This window comes from Eschrichtius robustus, chromosome 1, assembly GCF_028021215.1.
Source record: "Eschrichtius robustus isolate mEscRob2 chromosome 1, mEscRob2.pri, whole genome shotgun sequence".
In the NCBI taxonomy this organism is placed as follows: domain Eukaryota; kingdom Metazoa; phylum Chordata; class Mammalia; order Artiodactyla; family Eschrichtiidae; genus Eschrichtius; species Eschrichtius robustus.
In genome coordinates, this window is record NC_090824.1 from 81,352,446 (window position 1) to 81,379,473 (window position 27,028).

General features: G+C 41.1%; 1 protein-coding gene across 1 annotated transcript in view; it reads right to left on the reverse strand.

Moving 5' to 3' along the window:
- Positions 1-27,028, reverse strand: part of RYR3 (ryanodine receptor 3) — a 378,467-nt gene that overhangs the window by 266,499 nt on the left and 84,940 nt on the right. The window contains exons 9-11 of the mRNA XM_068538049.1: positions 24,048-24,122; positions 21,658-21,814; positions 2,741-2,914 (exon numbers count right to left, since the gene is read on the reverse strand). Coding sequence (XP_068394150.1) covers positions 2,741-2,914; positions 21,658-21,814; positions 24,048-24,122 — 406 coding nt within the window. The remainder of the gene's footprint in view (positions 1-2,740; positions 2,915-21,657; positions 21,815-24,047; positions 24,123-27,028) is intronic.

The window sequence follows — 27,028 nt, forward strand, 5'->3', positions numbered from 1 at the left end:
TCCTGATTCAAGTTCCTGGCATGGTTTCCTCTGGATGGTGAGTAAGTGAGGGGAGGCCATTTGTAGGTCCTGGGGAAGAGGGATGGGGGTCAGTCGGTCTCTGTGACAATTAAATATGTGGCTCCAAAAAATATCCTTAGAATAAGGATTTTTGGTATCTCATTTTTAGCACAAAGAAACAACTTATTTTCCTTTCCATGTGAAAATCTCTTCCTTATTTTATGTTCTTCTGAAAGCATATCCTGATTTAATGAATTCACACAGGAAGTAGAATGCTGGCTTGTACAAGTTTATGTTCATTTTCGAAAAAAGACCTTGCATGCCATCTTATACACTGTAGCTTAAGCATTAGCAAAGGATGCCCTTACTATTGGCTTCACCAACTCTTTCAAAACGTTACTTTGTCCGAACTTCCCAGCAACTGCTTACCAATGTTGCATTTAGATTTGGCAATACATCTCACTAGGTTTACTCTGGCCTCAGTCCCAGCTTTTGGGTCAGTCCCTAAAGACCTTAGGTTTTGCTTGTTCAGATAACACATTCAAACCAGCCAATCAAACAAGAAAGTAATGAGAAATGGGGGAAATGCAGCTGTTACAATGTTGTTATTATGTATCCTATTGATCGCTGCAGCTCAGGTCCTAAGGTCCTTTTTCTCTCCGAGGAATTCCATAACCCAAGAGAAGAGAGCAGAAGCCCAAGATGGAAAGAAGGTACTTCCTTTAAGGTGAAGTATCATTCGTCAGGTTTTTCACTGCGTCTGTTTCCCATTGGTTTTTCTAAATTCCCATTTTGTTTCATAAAATGCTTAACACAGATTGGACAGTCTTTGTATTTATAGAGGGGAACTTAACTGGCTCCTCACGAAATGGAGCTGGGCAGCCCTATCAAGGGCTGAGCATTATGGCACCATTTAGAGAGAGTTTCTGGAAGCATCTCCCAAATTCACATGCACATTCCAGCAATTAAATGGACCTCTGGACTATGGCCAGAAGAAAAAGTCAGGGGTAGGCACAGTAAATCAACACCGTAAACTGGGATCTCTCCTAGTTGACAGGGTCCTTCGACTGTGTCCCCCCCCACACAGAATTACAGCCAAGATCCACAAATTCTACTTTCTTAAATGTCATTCTTATCTTAGTAGGTATGAAAAATTGTGGAAACTCTAGATGATATTATCATACTCTTTAGAGGATTTAATTTTCTTCTCATTGGTTGTTAGAGTAGATGATGGGCCTTTGGCATTGATTTTCAATTTGCCCTTATTTCCAGGGTGTAGCTCTTACTCCTGGGTTAGAGCCCTTTTGGGGATTCAGTTGAAAACCTACTGTATTTTCAGGGGCCATTCCAGCTTGAGGGACTTTGATTCCCCACCTCTGTATCCTAGTACTGTCATACTGTCCACATCTCTGCTTTGCTCTTCTCCACCATAGCTGACACTTTCTGTTCACTATCTTAGCTTCATACTCTATCCACAGTCAGCTTAAGATGCTAGGGGAAGCTGCATATAGAATTTCAGGTTCATGTTTCTATAGTTTCCTCCACTGGGGAATGTGGCTCCTCAAGTCCCAGAAACCTCGGCTGACCTTATCACAAATATGTCTCTCCAGCCCAGTGAAACTAACAGAAGACCCCACTCCTTGTGCTGCAACTCAGCAAAATGCTGAGGAGAAACTGGTGATAAAGGAGGAACTCACCTTAATGCACTTACATTCTATTTGGGATCTTTAGTACCCATGTCCTGGGTACCTTGCTTCTGGAAGCCTTCAAATGGGGTTTGTTTCTGTGTTTAATCCAGCCTTTATAATTGTTGGCAGAGGAAGGGCTGGGTTCATAAAAGCTAGTCTTTGTGCCCTCTTACTTATTCTATTTTCTATTTCCTCTTTGTAATTTTATTTACCCTTTCTGGATGTTTTCCTGGTATGTTTTACTTTATACAAAAATAAGCTATTTATTACCTTATGGTTTCCTCCCAACCTCCTTTCTTACAATAACCAGCATTCTGGGAAACTTTTCATCACCTCCACATTAGGCTGACAAATACAAGACATAGTGTACAATGCTTCCTAGAATCTTATTATGGGACTCCTTGACTACCCAAACCCATGTTTTGTTAAGGGTTTTCAAAAAAAAAAAAAAAAAAAGTATCATGCCTGGAGCATCTATTTTCTGGTTCCTATCAAAAGAAACCCTATTATGGCAACTGACTTTCTGGAAAAAAGATGCTCTGTGTATCCAAGCCAGATTTCCCACTGTAGCAGGCTGTGACAGACCACTCAGATCTGGATTCATTCTCTGTGAATACAGTATCATTCCACGGTATCTCATCGTTCTGCACGTTGGTTCCTGTGCGCTTGTTATCATGCAATCTGCGTTTTTCTTTATAGAGATTCTATTTAGTCTGTATATTATGAAAACTGCACAATAACTCAATTATCCACTTAAATGAAAGGAGCAATGATGTGGATAATCCCAAAACAGCATACCACCAAAAGTCATTTAGTTCAGGTTTTAGAGCACATGGAACATATTCTACCCTCTCCTCACAGATTTGTCATCTATATAGCTCTCTTCCCCCACTGAATATGAGGTCAGAGTAACCACATTAGGCTACACAATCTGTCACAGAAATAACTCTTCAGAATAGTAAGAACAGTAAGAAGTAAACATACATTATGTTCACCTGATTCTCACAATCACTTCTCTTGCCTAGTTGCTTCCAGACCTTCTAACCCCTCACCTTTCTTTTCAGAGGTCCCAGGCGGGATGTCTTGGCATCTTGTGCTTTGTAGGTCACCCACAGACCACTAGCTATATGTTGGACAAAGCAGACAGAGTCTCCATACTTGATTTCTGGGACTCCCATGCCCTCTATATCTCGCTTGTGACTGGAATCCAGCTTCTCCTTGATTTCCTATTTCACAGAAAATGAAACAAAGGTAGGCATGTCTGATTAAATAGAAATGCAATGTATAAAGCAAGTCACCTGTGCAGAATTTGTAAGCCAGGGAACCGATTACCAGGATAATCATGATGTGCCTGTCCAAGCCAGGACTGCAGAAAGGCTTGCTTCCTTTATCTGCTGCTAATTGTAAAATCAATGGATTTCAAGTTTTGGCTACTTTAGTGATTATTTAATCACTCTTTGGTTCTGGTTTTATATAATTCTCCATTATATTTTCTACTTTCTTCATCCCGACTTAGATACCTTAATAACTAACCCTTTACTGGCCAAATAACTTATTTTCAGCAAATTGTATCTTCCATGATTTTAATGGTTATGTTATATAAATGCCCTGACTCAGAGCTTTAAATATATCTGTTAAAATAATATAAGTATCGAGACAGAACCAAGGTGGCGGAGTAGAAGGACGTGCTCTCACTCCCTCTTGCGAGAACACCAGAATCACAACTAGCTGCTGGACAATCATCGACAGGAAGATACTGTAACTCACCAAAAAAAGATACCCCACATCCAAAGACAAAGGAGAAGCCACAATGAGACGGTAGGAGGGCCGCAATCACAGTAAAATCAAATCCCGTAACTGCTAGGTGGGTGACTCACAGAATGGAGAACACTTATACCACAGAAGTCCACCCACTGGAGAGAAGGTTGTGAGCCCCACATCAGGATTCCCAACCTGGGGGTCCGGCAACGGGAGGAGGAATTCCTAGAGAATCAGACTTTCAAGCCTAGTGGGAATTGATGGCAGGACTTCGACAGGACTGGAGGAAACAGAGACTCCACTCTTGGAGGGCACACACAGAGTAGTGTGTGCATCGGGACCCAGGGGAAGGAGCACTGACCCCAGGGGAGACTGAACCAGACCTACGTGCTAGTGTTGGAGGGTTTCCTGCAGAGGCGGGGGGTGACTGTGTGGCTGTGGCTCACCATGGGGACAAGGACATTGGCAGCAGAAGTTCTGGGAAGTACTCCTTGGCGTGAGCCCTCCCGGAGTCTGTCATTAGCCCCACCAAAGAGCCCAGGTAGGCTCCAGTGTTGGGTTGCCTCAGGCAAAACAACCAACAGGGAGGGAACCCAGACCCACCAATCAACAGTCAAGTGGATTAAAGTTTTACTGAGCTCTGCCCACCAGAGCAACAGTCAGCTCTACCCACCACCAGTCCCTCCCATCAGGAAACTTAGACAAGCCTTTTAGATAGCCTCATCCACCAGAGGGCAGACAGCAGAAGCAAGAAGAACTACATTCCTGCAGCCTGTGGAACAAAAACCACATTCACAGAAAGATAGACAAGATAAAAAGGCAGAAGGCTATATACCAGATGAAGGAACGAGATAAAACAGCAGAAAAACAACTAAATGAAGTGGAGATAGGCAACCTCCCAGAAAAAGAATTCAGAATAATGACAGTGAAGATGATCCAGGACCTCAGAAAATGATAGGAGGCAAAGATCGAGAAGATGCAAGAAATGTTTAACAAAGACCTAGAAGAATTAAAGAAAAAACAAACAGAAATGAACAATGCAATAACTGAAATGAAAAATACACTAGAAGGAATCAATAGCAGAATAACTGAGGCAGAAGAACGGATAAGTGACCTGGAAGACTGAACGGTGGGGGCTTCCCTGGTGGCACAGTGGTTAAGAATCTGCCTGCCAATGCAGGGGACACGGGTTCGAGCCCTGGTCTGGCAAGACCTCACATGCCGCGGAGCAACTAAGCCCGTGAGGCACAACTACTGAGCCTGCGCGTCTGGAGCCTGTGCTCTGTAACAAGAGAGGCCGCGACAGTGAGAGACCCGCGCACCGCAATGAAGAGTGGCCCTCACTTGCCGCAACTGGAGAAAGCCCTCACACAGAAACGAAGACCCAACACAGCCAAAAATAAATAAATAAATAAATAAATAAATAAATTTATTTATTTATTTAAAAAAAAAAAGACAGAATGGTGGAATTCACTGCTGCAGAACAGAATAAAGAAAAAAGAATGAAAAGAAATGAAGACAGCCTAAAAGACTTCTGGGACAACATTAAACGCAACAACATTCGCATTATAGGGGTCCCAGAAGGAGAAGAGAGAGAGGAAGGACCAGAGAAAATATTTGAAGAGATTACAGTCAAAAACTTCCCTAACATGGGAAAGGAAATAGCCACCCAAGTCCAGGAAGTGCAGCGAGTCCCATACAGGATAAACCCAAGGAGAAACACGCTGAGACACATAGTAATCAAATGGGCAAAAATTAAAGATAAAGAAAAATTATTGAAAGCAGCAAGGGAAAAATGACAAATAACATACAAGGGAACTCCCATAAGGTTAACAGCTGATTTCTCAGCAGAAACTCTACAACCCAGAAGGGAGTGGCATGATATACTTAAAGTGATGAAAGGGAAGAACCTACAACCAAGATTACTCTACCCGGCAAGGATCTCATTCAGATTCGATGGAGAAATCAAAAGCTTTACAGACAAGCAAAAGCTAAGATAATCCAGCACCACCAAACCAGCTCTAAAACAAATGCTAAAGGAACTTCTCTAAGTAGGAAACACAAGAGAAGAAAAGGATCTACAAAAACAAACCCAAAACAATTAAGAAAATGGTCATAGGAACATATATTTCGATAACTACCTTAAACATGAATGGATTAAATGCTCCAACCAAAAGACAGAGGCTTGCTGAATGGATACAAAAACAAGACCCATATATATGCTGTCTACAAGAGACCCACTTCAGACCTAGGGACACATACAGACGAAAAGTGAGGGGATGGAAAAAGATATTCCATGCAAATGGAAATCAAAAGATAGCTGGAGTAGCTATACTCGTATCAGATAAAATAGACTTTAAAATAAAGAATGTTACAAGAGACAAGGAAGGACACTACATAATGATCAAGGGATCAATCCGAGAAGAAGATATAACAATTATAAATATATATGCACCCAACATAGGAGCACCTCAATACATAAGGCAACTGCTAACAGCTATAAAAGAGGAAATCGACAGTAACACAATAATAGTGGGGGACTTTAACACCTCACTTACACCAATGGACAGATCATCCAAACAGAAAATTAATAAGGAAACACAAGCGTTAAATGACACAGTAGACCAGATAGATTTGATTGATATTTATAGGACATTCCATCCAAAAACAGCAGATTACACTTTCTTCTCAAGTGCACACGGAACATTCTCCAGGATAGATCACATCTTGGGTCACAAATCAAGCCTCAGTAAATTTAAGAAAATTGAAATTATATCAAGCATCTTTTCTGACCACAACACTATGAGATTAGAAATGAATTACAGGGAAAAAAATGTAAAAAACACAAACACATGGAGGCTAAACAATACGTTAGTAAACAACCAAGAGATCACTGAAGAAATCAAAGAGGAAATCAAAAAATACCTAGAGACAAATGACAATGAAAACACGACAATCCAAAAGCTATGGGATGCAGCAAAAGCAGTTCTAAGCGGGAACTTTATAGCTATATAAGCCTACCTCAAGAAACAAGAAAAATCTCAAGTAAACAATCGAACCTTACACCTAAAGGAACTAGAGAAAGAACAAACAAAACCCAAAGTTAGCAGAAGGAAAGAAATCATAAAGATCAGAGCAGAAATAAATGAAATAGAAACAAAGAAAACAATAGCAAAGATCAATAAAACTAAAAGCTGGTTCTTTGAGAAGATAAACAAAATTGATAAACCATTAGCCAGACTCATCAAGAAAAAGAGGGAGAGGACTCAAATCAATTAAATTAGAAATGAAAAAGGACAAGTTACAACAGACACCACAGAAATACAAAGCTTCCTAAGAGACTACTACAAGCAACTCTATGCCAATAAAATGGACAACCTGGAAGAAATGGACAAATTCTTAGAAAGGTATAACCTTCCAAGACTGAACCAGGAAGAAACAGAAAATATGAACAGACCAATCACAAGTCATGAAATTGAAACTGTGATTAAAAATCTTCCAACAAACAAAAGTCCAGGACCAGATGGCTTCACAGGTGAATTCTATCAAACATTTAGAGAAGAGCTAACACCCATCCTTCTCAAACCCTTCCAAAAAATTGCAGAGGAAGGAACACTCCCAAACTCATTCTATCAGGCCACCATCACCCTGATACCAAAACCAGACAAAGATACTACAAAAAAAGAAAATTACAGACCAATATCACTGGTGAATATAGATGCAAAAATCCTGAACAAAATACTAGCAAACAGAATCCAACCACACATTAAAAGGATCATACACCACGATCAAGTGGGATTTATCCCAGGGATGCAAGGATTCTTCAACATACGCAAATCAATCAATGTGATACACCATATTACCAAATTGAAGAATAAAAACCATATGATCATCTCAATAGATGCAGAAAAAGCTTTTGACAAAATTCAACACCCATTTCTGATAAAAACTCTCCAGAAAGTGGGCATAGAGGGAACCTACCTCAACATAATAAAGGCCATATATGACAAACCCACAGCAAACATCATTCTCAATGGTGAAAAACTGAAAGCATTTCCTCTAAGATCAGGAACGAGACAAGGATGTCCACTCTCACCACTATTATTCAACATAGTTCTGGAAGTCCTAGCCACGGCAATCAGAGAAGAAAAAGAAATAAAAGGACTACAAATTGGAAAAGAAGAAGTAAAACTGTCACTGGTTGCGGATGACATGATACTATACATAGAGAATCCTAAAACTGCCACCAGAAAACTGCTAGAGCTAATCAATGAATATGGTAAAGTTGCAGGATACAAAATTAATGCACAGAAATCTCTTGCATTCCTATACACTAATGATGAAAAATCTGAAAGAGAAATTAAGGAAACACTCCCATTTACCATTGCAACAAAAAGAATAAAATACCTAGGAATAAACCGACCTAGGGAGACAAAAGACCTGTATGCAGAAAACTATAAGACACTGATGAAAGAAATTAAAGATGACACCAACAGATGGAGAGATATACCATGTTCTTGGATTGGAAGAATCAATACTGTGAAAATGACTATACGACCCAAAGCAATCTACAGATTCAGTGCAATCCCTATCAAATTACCAATGTCATTTTTTACGGAACTAGAACAAATCATCTTAAAATTTGTATGGAGACACAAAAGACCCCAAATAGCCAAAGCAGTCTTGAGGGAAAAACATGGAGCTGGAGGAATCAGACTCCCTGACTTCAGACTACACTACAAAGCTACAGTAATCAAGACAATATGGTACTGGCAGAAAAACAGAAACATAGATCAATGGAACAAGATAGAAAGCCCAGAGATAAACCCACGCACCTATGGTCAACTAATCTATGACAAAGGAGGCAAAGATATACAATGGAGAAAAGACGGTCTCCTCAATAAGTGGTGCTGGGAAAACTGGACAGCTACATGTAAAAGAATGAAATTAGGTCACTCCCTAACACCATACACAAAAATAAACTCAAAATGGATTCAAGACCTAAATTAAGACCAGACAGTATAAAACTCTTAGAGGAAAACATAGGAAGAACACTCTTTGACATAAATCACAGCAAGATCTTTTTTGATTCACCTCCTAGAGTAATGGAAATAAAAACAAAAATGAACAAATGGCACCAAATGAAACTTCAAAGCTTTTGCACATCAGAGGAAACCATAAACAAGACGAAAAGACAACCCTCAGAATGGGTGAAAATATTTGCAAACGAATTAACGGACAAAGGATTAATCTCCAAAATATATAAACAGCTCATGCAGCTCAATATTAAAGAAACAAACAACCCAATCCAAAAATGGGCAGAAGACCTAAATAGACATTTCTCCAAAGAAAACATACAGTTGGCCAAGAAGCACATGAAAAGCTGCTCAACATCTCTAATTATTAGAGAAATGCAAATCAAAACTACAATGAGGTATCACCTCACACCAGTTAGAACGGGCATCATCAGAAAATCTACAAACAACAAATGCTGGAGAGGGTGTGGAGAAAAGGGAACCCTCTTGCACTGTTGGTGGGAATGTAAATTGATACAGCCACTATGGAGAACAGTATGGAGGTTCCTTAAAAAACTAAAAATAGAATTACCATATGATCCAGCAATCCCACTACTGGGCATATACCCAGAGAAAACCATAATTCAAAAAGACACATGCACCCCAATGTTCATTGCAGCACTATTTACAATAGTCAGGTCATGGAAGCAACCTAAATGCTCATTGACAGATGAATGGATAAAGAAGTTGTGGTACATATATACAATGAAATATTACTCAGCCATAAAAAGGAACGAAATTGAGTCATTTGTTGAGACGTGGATGGATCTAAAGACTGTCATACAGAGTGAAGTAAGTCAGAAAGAGAAAAACAAATATCGTATATTAATGCATGTATGTGGAACCTAGAAAAATGGTACAGATGAACCAGTCTGCAGGGCAGAAGTTGAGACACAGATGTAGAGAACAAACGTATGGACACCAAGGGGGGAAAACTATGGTGGGGTGGGGATGATGGTGTGCTAAATTGGGCGATTGGGATTGACATGTATACACTGATGTGTATAAAACTGATGACTAATAAGAACCTGCAGTGTAAACAAACAAAAAACAACTAATACTAAACTTTCTTTGGGTTAATTGTAAGGAAATATGTTAATATAAATGTTTCAGACATTAGATGAAATTTCTAAAAATCTTATATGTTCTGGTATAATGTTATAAGTCATAATTCTAGTTATTACTTTAAAATGTATATCTCAGAAATAACTAAAAAAAAAATCATATAAGTATCTTTCAGAGAAATCAGCAGAGGAAACAGACTCTTGGAGCAGGTCGGGGGCTAGTCCAATGCAGTAATTGTTGTATTAGTTTTTTATGGCCTCCTCAGTTGTGTGTTACAGTCAATGGGTTTCATTCTTCAATTGCCACTGTTTCACAAAACCTACCGTCTAGTATGGAAAAAGGATTTGCTTGTACACCAGGTGTCCACTTGGTGATAACCTGAGGTGCCTGTCACAGAGTGACTCAGGAAGTGGACTGGTAACTCTGTCCCCTCCTCGTCAATCAGGGCCTCTGTATGGTTCTACCCTATTTCCATTTCTTCTCTACATCTTGTGTTAACCTGCTCATTTGTAAAAGCCATTAGCTAGGTGGCATTTTGCATTTTTACAGAATAAAAATGTAGCACACTGTTCCCTCTGCTGTGCCAACTTTACTCTTATTCTTAATGATGGAACAGCAGGAGCATATGCACTAAGCTCTTCCCATGTGTAAGGCAGTGCTCTAAGTTCCTTACATACACTAACTCTTCATAACGGCCTCTGATGTAGCTACAAATATTATCCCAGTTTTACAGAGGAGAAAATGAAGGTACAGAGAAACAAGTAATTTGTCCGAGGTCATTTAAGAAGTAGTGAAAGAGCCAAGATTTAAACCAGGAAGTCCAACTCCAGAGACTGTGCTCTTCCCATGGTCCCAAACTCCTACTCACCCTTTAATACCCTGCTCAGGTGCCACCTTCTCTGTGAAGGCAGAGTTAGTCTCTCCTGCTGTATTTCCCCAGCACAGTCTCATCCCTCTATTGAGTACTTAGCACATCACAATGTAAACGGGCTTATTTTAATGATACTTTCCTTTTGCCAGGTTATAAGAGAATGAAGGGCATGGGCCAGATGACAATTAATTTTGGATTCCTAATACAGAGAATTATCAATTACTTAACAAACATATATTGAAGGAACAAATATATATAGCTGAGTAATTTTTTTCCTTCAAATATATATATATTTTTTTCATTTCAGCTCCTATTTCTTTCCTTCAAATCTTCATAAAAGCAAAATTAGGTATTTTGCACACATTTAAGGATCATTTTGAGCAATGTTAATATATTGCAAGAACATTCTTATTTTAAATGTATGTTGAAACACTGGCTAGATTGTTAAATATGACTTATTTCTCAAAATGAACATTTCCAAAGGAACATATTTCTGATTTTATAACAAAAGTCAGTGGGAAAATAGAATTTGATATTTTAGAATTCTTAGTAGGCAAGTGGTCAAAAATGCATTTATTCTATAAAACAATGGATATTTGATTTTCATTTCAAAAATATCCAGAGTTCTATAGACACTCAAGCCAGTAGATGGATTTAAAATACACCAAAGTTTTCATCTCTAGCTTGCTCTCTAACCATAGGCAATGCAGCAAAATAAAAATATTACACACTACAGCTGTTAAATATGAATAATTACACTGATTACCAAGAGCTCATAGTTAAAATAGCACATATTCCCCAATGATCAGTGACTATGGTCATTTCACTTGTTTTATCACTTTTCATTGATTTAAATATGACTTTGCCAAAATAAAATAAATACTAGGATTTGTTTTTTTAGAGTCTCTGAAATAAATGGATCATTATTGTTTACAGACGATGGTGTCTTTGCTTTCAAAAAAATGGAATCAACTCCCAAAGTTCTATGGCTGGCAACACAGGGGCTGCTTGTAATTCAAAAGAAAGACAGAAGCAATAACAACAAAATCTAAAACAGACAGACAAACCGACTCAAAGCCAACTCTACTAAACAACAATGACACAGCTTAAAGAAGTGAGAGCATTCATGCAGCTCAATATTAAAGAAACAAACAACCCAATCCAAAAATGGGCAGAAGACCTAAATAGACATTTCTCCAAAGAAGACATACAGTTGGCCAAGAAGCACATGAAAAGCTGCTCAACATCTCTAATTATTAGAGAAATGCAAATCAAAACTACAATGAGGTATCACCTCACACCAGTTAGAAAGGGCATCATCAGAAAATCTACAAACAACAAATGCTGGAGAGGGTGTGGAGAAAAGGGAACCCTCTTGCACTGTTGGTGGGAATGTAAATTGATACAGCCACTATGGAGAACAGTATGGAGGTTCCTTAAAAAACTAAAAATAGAATTGCCGTATGATCCAGCAATCCCACTACTGGGCATATACCCAGAGAAAACCATAATTCAAAAAGACACATGCACCCCAATGTTCATTGCAGCACTATTTACAATAGCCAGGTCATGGAAGCAATCTAAATGCCCACCAACAGATGAATGGATAAAGAAGTTGTGGTACATATATACAATGGAATATTACTCAGCCATAAAAAGGAACGAAATTGAGTCATTTGTTGAGACGTGGATGGATCTAAAGACTGCCATACAGAGTGAAGTAAGTCAGAAAGAGAAAAACAAATATCGTATATTAATGCATGTATGTGGAACCTAGAAAAATGGTACAGATGAACCAGTCTGCAGGGCAGAAGTTGAGACACAGATGTAGAGAACAAACGTATGGACACCAAGGGGGGAAAACCATGGTGGGGTGGGGATGGTGGTGTGCTGAATTGGGTGATTGGGATTGACATGTATACACTGATGTGTATAAAATTGATGACTAATAAGAACCTGCAGTATAAAAAAACAAACAAACAAAAAAACAACTAATACTAAACTTTCTTTGGGTTATTTGTATGGAAATATGTTAATATAAATGTTTCAGACATTACATGAAATTTCTAAAAATCTTAAAAAAAAAAAAAAAAAAGAAGTGAGAGCATCCCGAGATAGAGAAGCTGGATTTGGCTGACCACAGGTGGGTGAGCTCCTTCTGACTTAAGCCATGAACTAATACTCCCCTCTCTGTCTTCACTTGAACATGGCCCCAGATGTATTTACTGCTAGAAATGGAACCTTCCTATACGACAGGGCTATTTCAGTCACTCCCTTTCAATAACTCCCCAATTCCCACAGAACACAATTCTCACTTCTAAAGTTCTTGTATACCACATGCTTTAAGCAAACTGGACTATGTTTCTGTGTCATATCAAGTGTTCCCTCCCTCAGGGCCTTTACTGACATTACACTTCCTGCTTGGAATGCCCCTACTTCATCTCTGTATCTTTTCATCTTATCCATCAAACCTTTTGCAGATCCACCTGTGCATTTTCCCTGATCTCATGGCACCTCCCTTCCCCTCTCTCAAGGCTCTTTACCATCTTCTGCAATATGAATCCTTTGCTGGTACACTTCCTGTCTCCTGTCTCCAAGGGCAAGACTGAGATTTGTTTGTCTTTACATTTCGCACAATGCTCTGCCTAGGTTGCAAATAATTTGTTTTTGTTTTTTGGTCTGTGGGCATCATTTTTATCTGTTTATCTGCATCAACCTCCCCTACGTTACATCATGAGTGGATTCCAAGAAGGAACAGGTTACTTGGCCTAATAATGTGTTGAAGGGTAATAATAATCATTACCCCTTGTCTCCACTGAGAGTTTATAAGGAAATGGTTGTGACCACATCATAATTGTCACATAAATATGTATTTAGTTTAGATGATAAGCTGCTGCTCTCCAGATCGATTTAAAATTTCTAGAAGGACACGAAAGGGAACTGGAGCTAGTATTCGTTTAGTGCCTACTTTGAGTGAAGTATTTTGCCAAGTGCTTTACAATGACAACACCAACATGTGAATTTACCAAAGACCTACACAGTGATGTGTATTAGACATGACACTTTAAAAATATTTTATCTAAACCTTTCAATGGTCATGCTGTTTTTATTTCTCCTACTTTATAGATGATAAAACTGAGGCTTGCAGAGTTGGAGTAATTTGCTCAAAGCCCTGTAGCTAGTAAGCAATGAAAGAGAATCCAAAGACAAGTGTAATTCCAAAGCCCATTTGTCATTTGAACATAATTTCTTGAATGGTAACTATCAGTACAGTTAAGTATTGATTGTATTAATGTTTATGTGTTTGAATGCTGTTATAAAGAAGAAGTGGAAAATATATGTTATCATTTTGTGAAAAAATGGCTCTGGGTTCTAAAGTATAAACTTCAGGAGTCATACATACAAACCACTAACGACAACAAGGTGATATGGTTTATATTCAAGGTGCAACTGGAATTTGGAAGGGAGAACAACTCACTCTGCCTGGGGAGTTCGGGATGATTTTATACCAATTGCCACTTTATGTGAGCTTGGCTAGGAGAAAGAGGAGAGACGGGGAATACGGAAGGGGTCGACATTCTAGTAAGATGGGTATAGTGTGGCAAGGGGGTGGTGAAGTCCAGAAAAGGACCTGAACAACAGGACTCTGACTTTATCCTATAGGTGCATGTTTCTCAAACTCACACTGTTCACAGACTTTCTGTGGGAAAAGAGGACTTTGGACAGTACTGTATCTTCTTCCAGGAGTCAAAGGGAACATTAGGATAGTATAAAATGGACTCTTATGAGAATAGCAAAAAAAACCAAAACAACCTATTCAACTCTGTTTAATGTAGCATTTTACTTAAAAAAAAATGGTTTTAAAAAAAAATGGTTTTTTCATAGAATTATTGTTTGGAACACCTCTTGGAAAAAGCTAGCATAGGTAATGGGAAACTGTTGAGAATTTTAAGTGGGGGTAACACAAGGGTTGCATCTTAGAACAATTGTTCCAGCAGCAATGTGAATGACAGATTGAAAAGAAACAAAGGCATAGAGATGGACGAGTTTTAGCTATGGTATTAGAAATCTAGCACGATACCTGGCACAGAGCAGGTCCTAATTCGTGTTTATTATTAGAGTGAAGTTTGCTGCATTTGACATATTGAAGCCACCTACATTCACAGAGGACAAAAAAGTACCTTTCCAACAGACAGGAAACAATCAAAAAAGATTCAGAGGAAAAGGAGATACGGGAAGATGGGCCCCATTCATGGATGCTGCGGTCAGCCATCAACAAAGTGCTGGTGAGACCATTCCTTCCTAAAAGTCTCAGGAGAAACCTTGAGAAATCACCTTTAGGTTCACTTCTCCACCAATATAGTCCCCTTCTGAATTTCTGATCTCGATTGGGAGGTCTTAGAATGGCCTTAAGAAAATTGCACGCTGCAGGATACTGCAAGGAGCCTGGCTGGCCCCAGGGCTGGCTGCAGAGCCTCTGCTGGGTGGGAAGCCAATGACAGATCCTCTGCCATTTCCAGCATGCTAGGGGAGCAGGCCTGTCTGGCTCGTTAGGGAAGGTGCATTTCGTGAGCAGAAGTCACTATGCTGGGCTCTTTCCTCCGTCTTTCTCATCAATCCCTCCCTACACGATCACCTTCAGGTAGGCAGCACTCCTGCCATTTCATGCATAAGGAAACACTCTGTTAGGTCATCTTCCTGGTCTCATTTAATCCTCGTAACAATCCTTCAGGACATACTTCTTCACTCTCTCTCGTGTTTTACAAAAAGAGACAGGAAGACTGAACAGCACATGGCAGAGCCAGGATTCAAACCCAGGTTTCTTCCACTTCAAAGCCCAGGGTTCTCCTTGACTGCCTCTCTATCTGGTCCACTTTGAACAATCAAGTCTTGGGAAATTGTCGAGTTAAATTTTAAAAATGCTTTGTAGGTTCCATTTAAAATGAAACTGCAGGAGGTGGTGCTGTCTTGGGATGATTGAATCTCAAGGTCCATGTTTTCTTCTTTCCCCTTCCCTCCTTTCCTCCATACCCTCTCTTCCCCAACTGAGAACTTGGTGAGGAAATGGACAGAGCAAGCAAGGGGACAGGCACAAACAGTGCTACTTCAGTGCTTGCGATTTCACAGAGGGATGCTGTGAGCCCCGCTGCCCTCTTGTTTCGGGCGGAGCCGCTGAGGTTAAAAAGCTCAAGAGGTAGTTAGATAGGGATTGCATTGAATCTGTAGATTGCTTTGGGTAGTAGAGTCATTTCCACAATGTTGATTCTTCCAATCCAAGAACATGGTATATCTCTCCATCTATTTGTATCATCTTTAATTTCTTTCATCAGTGTCTTATAATTTTCTGCATACAGGTCTTTTGTCTCCTTAGGTAGGTTTATTCCTAGATATTTTATTCTTTTTGTTGCAATGGTAAACGGGAGTGTTTTCTTAATTTCACTTTCAGATTTTTCATCATTAGCGTATAGGGATGCAAGAGATTTCTGTGCATTAATTTTGTATCCTGCTACTTTACCAAATTCATTGATTAGCTCTAGTAGTTTTCTGGTAGCATCTTTAGGATTCTCTATGTATAGTATCATGTCATCTGCATACAGCCACTATGGAGAACAGTATGGAGGTTCCTTAAAAAACTAAACATAGAACTACCATACGACCCAGCAATCCCACTACTGGGCATATACCCTGAGAAAACCATAATTCAAAAAGAGTCATGTACCAAAATGTTCATTGCAGCTCTATTTACAATAGCCAGGACATGGAAGCAACCTAAGTGTCCATCATCGGATGAATGGATAAAGAAGATGTGGCACATATATACAATGGAATATTACTCAGCCATAAAAAGAAACGAAATGGAGTTATTTGTAGTGAGGTGGATGGAGTTAGAGTCTGTCATACAGAGTGAAGTAAGTCAGAAAGAGAAAAACAAATACAGTATGCTAACACATATATATGGAATCTAAGGGGAAAAAAAAAAGGTCATGAAGAATCTAGTGGCAAGACGGGAATAAAGACACAGACCTACTAGAGAATGGACTTGAGGATTTGGGGAGGCGGAAGGGTAAGATGTGACAAAGTGAGAGCGTGGCATGGACATATATACACTACCAAACGTAAAATAGATAGCTAGTGGGAAGCAACCGCATAGCACAGGGAGATCAGCTCTGTGCTTTGTGACCACCTAGAGGTGTGCGGTGGGGAGGGCGGGAGGGAGGGAGATGCAAGAGGGAAGAGATATGGGAACATATATATATGTAAAACTGATTCACTTTGTTATAAAGCAGAAACTAACACACGATTGTAAAGCAATTATACTCCAATAAAGATGTTAAAAAAAAAAAAAAAAGCTCAAGAGGACCTGGTCTACAGGGATGCTTTCCACTCATAGCAGAGAGAGCAGTGGGCAGTTTTTAAAGGGGAAGTCACGTTTGGCCAAGAACACAAATCTTAACATATAGCAGACATTTGATAAATGTTGACTGAATTGAACTGAATATTTTTATACACTGAGGAAAAATTTCCTCCAGTTGAGAACAGTGATAGCTCTCTGCCTTTATGTAACAAAGGAGGCAAAATTTGAGACTATCTCAATCATTCAAAACTTATGGTAAAGTCATTAAAAGTAGCCATAAAATAAATGGCTTCATATAATAAGGCTTGCTTTAACATTATTATTATTTTTTTTAAATAGTTCATATGTTTTTTTTTAATTAATTTATTTATTTATTTCTGTGTCGGGTCTTCGTTTCTGTGCGAGGGCTTTCACCAGTTGCGGCAAGTGGGGGCCACTCTTCATCACGGTGCGCGGGCCTCTCACTATCGTGGCCTCTCTTGTTGCGGAGCACAGGCTCCAGACGCGCAGGCTCAGTAATTGTGGCTCACGGGCCTAGTTGCTCCACGGCATGTGGGATCTTCCCAGACCAGGGCTCGAACCCGTGTCCCCTGCATTGGCAGGCAGATTCTCAACCACTGCGCCACCAGGGAAGCCCTGCTTTAACATTATTAATTCACCCTTCCCTGAAAGGAACTGAGTGTTAGTTATAAACTGACGTGGAGACATGACATCTAAATAGACAGTCTTGCTGTGCCAGAGTAAATATTAAATCGCATTACCCGACAATCCTTGGGGAATGGCCTTGCAATGTCAAGACCATGGGAAAATGATGTGAAATCAAGTTCACAGAAATTTGACTTCGATGTTCAAATTAATGAATCTCTCTCCTTAAGTGTTTACAGGGGTGTGTTATGATCGAAAATGATTACACAATGATGAGAAAATCTATGAAGAGGATGGAGGTTAAAATGGAATGGATTTCGCTCTGTATTAGCCTATGACCACACATTTACGTATCCCTTCAGTGAGCAATGTTCAGACTTACTACATGCTACACACTGTGTGGGGTGCAGAGGTACAGAAAAGGCTGGGGGAATGTGTGCTCCTTGTCATCCAGGAGCTCCCTGTCGAGTGAGTGGTGACTGTAACAGAATCGTGAACAGGGCCCTGCTGGAGGGAAGTGGAAGGGCCTTCTTCCCGTGAGGGGCACTTGACATTTGTCTGAAGGATGAGGAGGAGTTCGCTGATGACGGTACGTGGAGGGTTAAAAGGGTACAGGTTTAGTAATGAGAAAAGATAACATGTTCAAAGACGATATGTATTTAGTATGCTAGAGCTCAAGGCAAGAGTGAGCTGGTGGCCAGAGATACCATGAAAGGGCAGGCAGGGGTCGGCCCTTAAAGCATCTTTTATGACAGACTTCAAATGAGCTGCAACTAGATTAAGAATTGTGTTCAAGGTTCCACAGAGGGTAGATGGGAGTCAAGGCCAGATCTAGGTGACTTGGAAGCCATTTTCTATCTTACACGCTACCCCTTCCAGATTAAGGGAATAGGTGCGATGCTGTGATTCAGAGCCCTCGATACATCCCAGGCCTCCAGTTTGATTTGGATCCCCTGCTGAAGGAGACGAATGCAAGCTCTGACCGAGATCCCATTCTGCTCATTCACATAGTTTGCTCAGAGACCACAGTTTGATTCCACCCGAGCCAGGCCAGGCCAATGACTGCAGCCGATGCTCGGCCTTGACCCCCCGACCCAGTAAGGCTCAGTCACGCCCCCGTCCTGTCGTGCGGGTACAAGATTCACAGGGGCACCTGCCATCTTCCTCGTAAGGACAGTTTGCTGAGGATATGAACACACACCTGCGGCTGTCTTAGGGCCCCGGGTCGTGCAGTCATAGCTGTCACGGGCTCATGCAGCCTGACAGGAAACATGGGGCGGCGGGAAGCCCATCACTGCCAGTGACTCAGAGCCCAGCGTCCTCCCAGAACATAGGAGCCTAAACAGTGTTCCTTCCGGGAGTCTCTTCTCCTGTTCTCCAGATTCTCCAGCATACAGAGAAGATCAGACGAATAGCCCCACTAAACCCCATTCACTGAGGCACAAAGGACACACTATCTCCCCCTCTCAACCTTCCCACTGAGTCCCCCCAACCCCTGTGCCACCACCCAGATCCTGACACGCTATTTCAGACCCCTGTCTGCTGTCTGCTCCATCACCTAACACCTGGTACAGGCGAGAGCTGGCAAGGCAACTCAGAGCCTTCCCACTGTTGAAAAACAGAGCCACAAATCTCTCTGCTGGGGAACACTATTCCCCAGTGAGGGGAAGCAGAGTGGAGAGTGTATTTACGGAAGAGAGCCTGTACCAAGTAAGGTAAAAGTACATTTACTTAGGAGGAGTCTGGAGGCCCAGAGAAATCAAGGCATCTCTAGAGTTCTTCCCCAGGAGCTCTTTGGATCGTGGACGGCAGAACTACATGTTCCCACATGTTCTTCCTTCCTGTGTAGCTTCATTCACAGTTAAGATGCCCAATGCCCTGTCCACACAATGTCCCAAGGAAGCTCCGATCTCCTGGGGGACGCAGCCTTATCTTGGCCTGACACGGAGACTAGGTCACTTTAATAATTTCAGTTCCTTTCAAGTTAAAAGGAAGGTAGCTGGACTGAACACTGCTGCACCGAGAGTTATTTAAACCTCCAACACTGTGACGCCAATAAAATGCAACCACATTGCCAAGTGCACAGGACAATGTGACTCATGGGTGACTTCTCATCTAGCTCTGCTACGCTGGCAGCCCCCTGGTACCATGATGCCTTTCAGCCATCAGCTGCTGGCCTCCCTGTGCACGGAAACGGGGGGAACTTGCGGAGATAAGGAATGAGCTTTTGGAGGGTAAAATGTGCTCACAGGCTGGAAGTGGTGCCGAGTAGAAGGAATGTTACGAGGACTGTCCGTGATACTCTGAGCTTTTTTGGCTTCCCGCAGAGGCCACAGCACAGGGCTGAGCCATGCTCCACGAGGCTAAGCCAAGAAAGGAACGGAATGGAAGAGTCCCCTTGGAACGGGATCCTGCCAGCTGCCTGGAAGGCCACCTGATTCTTCTGCTGTCACAAGAGAAGGCTCTTTCTGCAGTGGTAAAGACCTCAGTGTCAGGGTTTGTCCCAGGGCTGAGACTGGGCTAGAACGCTCAAATAAGGGACAAGCCAAGCTGGCATTCTTAGAAAGGTATTTACATGGTCACCAGCTATGATGAGTCACTTCTTATTTTCCACCCCTCCCGACCCTCCCACACCTGCTCTCCCCCCACACTTCATGTCCAGGTTGTCTCGTAGGGAAGAATGGGATCTTGCCCATCTCTGCTCTTAGGACTTTTCTGTTGCTTTGTTTCGCTGCTCCTTTTAGCCAGCTGCAATGTCCTAACGCACTTCCTGGAGCCCAGAATGTTTTACTCCATGGTCATAAACTTGAATTTAAAATCCTTCTTGTGTTGAGGACCTTAAAAAAAACAAAAGCGAGGGTAACATGAAGGAGATGAGCTCCGAAAACCAGAATGAAGTCAAGGAGCTAACGTGCCATTGGAAGAGAAGCGGTCAGAAGGAGATGCTTGAAGGGGATTTAGGGCAGGAAGCTCTCATTTCTTAAGGTTTGAACCATGGGTGTAGGAAAAGCCTGACTCTGATACAGGGCAACTAGGGGAGAAAAATCTCTGTGTCAGAGATTCTCTGCCTAAAAATACTTCAGGACCATAAAAGGAGGGAAAAAAGGAGTGTGACTCCCTGTTTCAAGGAAGACAGTGCTGAAAGACCGGCCTCTCTGATTCATTATGAAGCAGAGATGTCCCGCAGGAACGCAGCTGTCAGCTTGACACCGAGTCCTACATGAACGGCATCATCAATAAGCCTTTACTGAAATCGTGTTGAGAACACAAATCAAGATCTATTTCTGGAAAAGAGCAAAGAAGAATGAAGCTAGAGAGGAAGCTCCCAACGGAGACGCTGACCTGTCCTCTTAGGAGGTGCAGGCTCCCTGATAACTATGCGTATGTTGGGCAGAGCCCTTCTCATGCTTGGCTGATCCTTCCAGAACAATCATAAAGTAACAGAGCACCGAACTGTCTGTCAGAAGTTAGCTCAGTGTGCAATTCCGACCATCCAACTAGATCCAGCTCTGAGTTACGCAGAGTCAAAACCTGGCTGACCGTTAAAGATAGAGGTTTAAAAAAATATCTGTCTTTCCACACACCAAGTGGCAAAGCTACATGTCTGGGGTTAACATGGTGACCATAGAATCCACTCTTAAAGACGGCTGGGGATGGACAGGCCAGAGCTAAGACATCTGGAGAGAACAGACGACCCAGGAAAAGGAACTAGTAACTCTGTATAATATAAGTAACTGCAAGACGATGTCATGTCCAGAATTACACCTTCCTCTGCATCTTTCTGAAAGCAATCACTTCCTTGATTTAAATAAATGTAGCACTGAAACTTATGCCTCCACGTTACCCTTGCTTTATGGGAGTGAAGCATATGACTTAAAAGTATTAAAAACAATTCAGAACATGTTTAACTACAACAATATTTTCCATTAGCCTCTGAGCAACGCTGTCCCTTCCTGTGAACATTTTTGTTTTCTAGGGCTTTCTACTTTCCTTTAAAGTTTTTCTCTCTTAAGACTTCAACCTTCAACCAAGGTAACCATTCCTCTATGAACTCAATTCAAAAGATAAGAGAACAAAGTGTTTATCATAGGTCTAATTTCCAATTCCATTTTGTTCCAGCCTACTTTTTTTTTCAGTCACCGTTCTACCTGGAGGTTTCAGAGCTTTCACTTTTGAGAACAAGGTCGAAGTGCACCTCACCTTTGATGCTCGGAAAGAGAAGGCTGTGGACTTGGTGTCTGATTTTCCCCGGTCTTGCAGTATAAGGCCTTGGTCCTCTGTCAAGGCCAGGTAGTGGCCTGTGGTGAGATGCCGAAGTCGGAAAGCCTGGCCCCATCTGATGTTACTGCCACTCCAACTGGGCAGATGAAACAGACAAGAAGTTGCATTTACACAAAAATAAGTCTTTTTCAATATTTATCCTGTGCTTTTTCACACATGCCTTCTGGGGTTCATCCCCTAACTCCTGGCTTGCTCTAGGATTGCATGCTTGCCTACAACTCAGCATGGTGCTCTCTAATGAACTCTCTTAAGATCACCAACAAGGAACACGGTCCTGGGGGCAGGTCAGTGGTTTAATGTAACTGGAAGTCCCAAGCTTCCAATTTTTCCTTCACTCCATTGAAGTGTCTCGATGCCAAAACCACAACAAAAAAAAAAAAAAGGGAAGCTTGCCTTTTTAGAGAAACTTATTTCTGGGAAAGTGAAGCATTTCCAAATGTGCCATCACAATTCAAGCATTTTACTACCACCACTAATTTGAAAAGAGACACACACCCTTATGTTCACTGCAGCATTATTTACAATAGCCAAGATATGGAAGTAACCTAACTGTTCATCAATAAAGAAAATGTGCCGTATACACATATACAATGGAATACTATTCAGCCATAAAAAAAGAATGAAATTGTGCCATTTGCAACAACATGGATGGACCTTGAGGGTATTATCCTAAGTGAAATAAACCAGACTGAGTAAGACAAATACCATATGATTTCACTCATATGTGAGTGAAACAAATGAGCAAACAAAGAAAACAACATAAATTTCATAGATACAGAGAATAGACTGGCAGTTGTGAGAGGAGGCAGGTTGGGGAGGTGGGAGAAGTGAGTAAAGGGGATCAAGAGGTACAAAGTTCCATGGTCCTACATCAAAAGGTTGGCATTCAACAGAAGTCATGTTAAGTGTTAGGGTAGGAATTATTCACCGAATAATCTGTATCTAATTTATCTTTTCAGTTAGAACAAAATGTTTCAGGAATACACATAACAGCTTTTAAAATGACTCTCCTCTTGATCTAATTCTTTGGAGCCCCAAAGAATCCAAATAACATTGATAAAAGGCTTAAATTCTTCATATTTAAGACTCTGGGGAAATAAACAAAGAACCATAACTGGAACTAATATATATATACATATATATATATATATATATATATACTTATTTTGATTTTTTAAAAAGTCCATTAAACAAGAACCAAGCCCTAATACCCTGAAAAAAAAGAGTATGATACTATAAGAATTTCAACAGGCTTGAAAGAGAATATAAATACCACAAGCCAGCTAACAAGCAGAAGCTCCTTAGAACCAGGTTCTTTCAACCAGCCACCTCCAGAGCTTCTCAGGAAAAAATTTGACTGTACCTGCATGTGTGTGTGTGAGAGAAGTTCTAATGTTTTCTCCTGATCTCCAGTGGATTATCTTGAGGACCCCCTGGGGGGCATATAGCATCCCGCCCCCCCCCCGGCATTAGAGAGATTTTACTTTGAACAAGTGTTCAGGGAGAGACTGAGCAGAGAGCTAGAGGGAAAGGCAGAGAGGGAAAACCAAAAATGGCTACACCGACCCTCCTCTCACCCCGAGCAGTTTAGCTCTAACCTAACTTGTGACCCCTCCAGGCAAAATAAAGGTCCAGAGCTTAACTGGACACCGCCTTCAGTAGTCTGATGTTTAGAGATGCCATGTTTTTACTCAAGGACCTGTATCCAAAGTCTCAGCCTCCCATTCCTTCATCCAGGTACAACTGTTTCTGACAAGTTCTGATAAATACAGTTTCCTTCACCGCTACACTTCCAGTAATGTTTTAGTCTTCCCTACCTCATGCGATTACAGCACTCTGTCATTTAAAGCTAACTTTGCACTGGAGCCAACAAGGCTACCGGGAGGAGGAAAACTTACCTGGGTTCCAGAGAATCTACTTAAGAAAATAAATGGGCGAACAGCTTTGATGGCTTTCAGTGAACATGTCTGCGCTTGCCTTTTATAACATAGCCACTGCAAGGGCAGCAGGAGCTGGGGGTTTGGTTCAAGGCAGCAGAGCTTGCTGGCTTCAGAGTCAAAACAGAGGTCTTGGAAATCGTGTGTGTGTGTGTGTGTGTGTGTGTGTGTGTGTGTCTGACTGCGTGCGTCCGCGTGTGCATGCACTTTAGAAACAAAAAACATAGTCACAGACATTTCAGAATTTAGCTCTTGGCCAAGGAACTTCTGAGAGTTTGCCAGGTGATATGGAACAAATGAAACATTTAAGACAATGGACTGTCCTGGAAGAGAAAATCCTTGAAAAGAATGCCCCCCCTGACACTCCATTACCTTATCCGAAGGGGTTCCACTCTCCACAGAGATCTGGCTCTCGTGCCAGCTCCCCCAGCTTCATAGTATATCCTCCTGTGAGCAGAGTTGGAGATTAGCTCCTCTGTGTGGGTTGCTGACCAGCTCCCTGCAGAGGCTGCTCAGAACCTGCTGTATTTCGAAGCCCTCACAGAGTCAGCAAAATGAGAAGCAAGAGTCAGAGCAAGGCACTACTTCCCAGTCTCTCTTATAAGGGAAAAAGGGTGCTAAAGGGGAGGGAACTGCTAGCCGCTTACTCATCAGGGACATTCATGGACCGTCAGGTGTACAATGGAAAAGGACTGTCTCTATTTCCACATCAGCAGTCAAAACAGCCCAGTCACATCATCAGACGAGATACCAAATGCTCCAATTCTTTCTCGTTCAGCTCGCTGATGCAGTTTCACATCTTTAGAAAATGTATTTGTACTTGTAAAACATATACATAGTACAGTGTGAATTCATTCCCATTGTTCTAGGAAGCTGGGCACAAAGCTCTATTCTCAGTTGCTGTTGTCTCCTTTCCTGCATTAACAACAATCTTTTAATGTGTTTTTAACTAAAATGTTTATTTTGGAATAACTCTAGATTTATAAAAAAAAAGTTGCAAAGATAGTCCAGAGAGCTTCTGTATAGTCTCACTCAGTTTCCCCTGTGGTTACCATCTTACATTACTATGGTACAGTTGTCAGAACTAAGAAACCAACATTGGCACATTATTACTAACTAAACTCAAGACTTTATTTGGATTTCATCAGTTTTCCTATTAATTCTTTTCCTTATGTTTTCAGTTATGCTTTCCCTGTTTCCTTTGGTCTGTTAGAGTTTCTTAGTCTTTCCTTGTTTCTCAGGACTTTGCAAGTTTTGAGGAGTACGGGTCAGGCATTCTGTAACATGTCCCACGAATTGGGTTTGTCTGATGTTTATCTGATGATTATCAAAGTCTGATTTTTAATCCATACAACTGGGACCAACCCATCTATATCACAGATTATGAGGAATTAAATGAACTATCTTAGTTGAAAGGTATGTCTCATGATAGTGGTCCCTGGATTACCTGGTATACTGAATCCAGATACTTTCTGAGAATCTTGTGACCTTGGATCAACACTGATCATTTAACTGCATTTAATTTCACTAATTTAAAATGCTACCTCTACTACAGAGGGTTTGTATATGTCACAATCGAATTACTCAAACTCCAGAAGAATCTTGATCTAAATTTTAAGACAACAGGTAATCAATTGAGGGGAAGAGGAAATGTGTGGTAATTATTTCCTTCTCCCAAGAAGTATTATAATTATGAGTTGGTTAAAAATATGGGCTTGGGAGTCAGGCAGACCTGAATTTGAATCTATTAGCTGTGTGACCTTGTCAAGTCCCTTCAAATCTCTGTGTATCAGTTTCCTCACCTGTAAAATGAGCCTAATAAGGGTACTTAAGTCACAGAATGGTTGTGAGCATTTCATGTTTTTTTTTTTAAATAATGAATGTGCACAAAGATGTTCGTGGGTGTACAAAATACTATGTATTGTTGATTTTTCCACATTTCGTTTAAATATAGATGTTTATAAATGTGCATCAAAAGCTACATTACCTGGCACAGAAATCCAATAAAACACTACATTAACAGTGGTTACCTTTTGGTGGTGGGATTATAGAAGACATTCTAAACCTTTTTCAAATGTATGTACTATCAGGAAATATGCAGGAAATATTAAGAAAGAAATCCTATGCTACTGCAGAGCTCCAACACCCCAGGTGTCTCTGGGCCAGGCCCAGAATAGTAATGACGCTGTGCTGACCTAGCCCTGCAGGAAAATTTGTTGAGATTTTCCCTGATGCTTCTCCATCCTCAATGAGAGCAAAAAGGGTCTCTCAGGTGGAAAGGGTGGAGCAGATCACCTAGGTCACATGATTTGAGAACTCTCTCCCTCTGACATTTAAAGAATTCTAGAAGGTTAGTCCTTCCCACCTAGGAGATGCGGGTGGCTTGCTGCATTGAATCTCGCAAGGTTACAGAGGTTGAAACAACCTGCCCCCGTTCTCTAAAACAATTACCCAAGGAGAGGAGGTGAGTGGGTGGGGAGCTGAGGTGCTCTGAAAGCTTGGCTGACAGCTTAGCCTTAGCTTCAGTAAGTTAAGTGACTTATTCCAGGATGCTTGACAAGCCTGAGGCAGAGCCAAGGATCACAGCTCAGAATGTTAGATTATTCTTTCGGCTTTGCACCCTGGGACGGTCAGCCTGTCTACCCAGCCTGGCTGCTCTCAGGCTTTACAAGGAATAGAAGTGATTTCCTCTGGAAAGTCAGCCCCATTACAGCGGAATCACTTGCATGCCTTCCTGACTCCGGGCACCTTCTTGTGTATTCTCAATTTCCTGTTCCTTTGTGCTCTCCCGAATTTTGGTATTCCTGGCTATCCTGGCCAGTTCTGAGGATTTACCTGATGACACAGGACAATGATGAGGCTTATCACTCACCTCACCTAGACAGCAAATAATGCCAAAGCATCCTGTGTTGAATGAGAGACCAGTTGCTACAAAAATCCGAGTTCCAGTATAAGGAGCCACTGCTGACTCACCCCAGTCTCAACTCCTTCATAGGAATAGTCTTTTTATTTTTCCTTACAAAGGAAAGAAATAGTCTTTTTACTTTTATCTGTCGATTTCTTTTTTTCCCCAAAATACAAATGAGATCACGTGAAATCCTCAGCCAAAGGAAGGCCACCTTTGCTCTTAACTCAATGATGACATGCATGCCTGCCTCAGGGGGCCCATTCTGGGAATTCCTCTCTATCTGTTTCACTCTCCCCAGCACCTTCTTTCAAATACTTGTCCAGCCTTGCTTTTGGGTCAGGATCTTGTTGAACCACTCAACAGGAGTGCCCACCAAATGACAAGTTTCTCCAAGTAGCATTGTTTCTGCCCAGATGCTTCTAATTTTGTTCTAAATTTAATGACA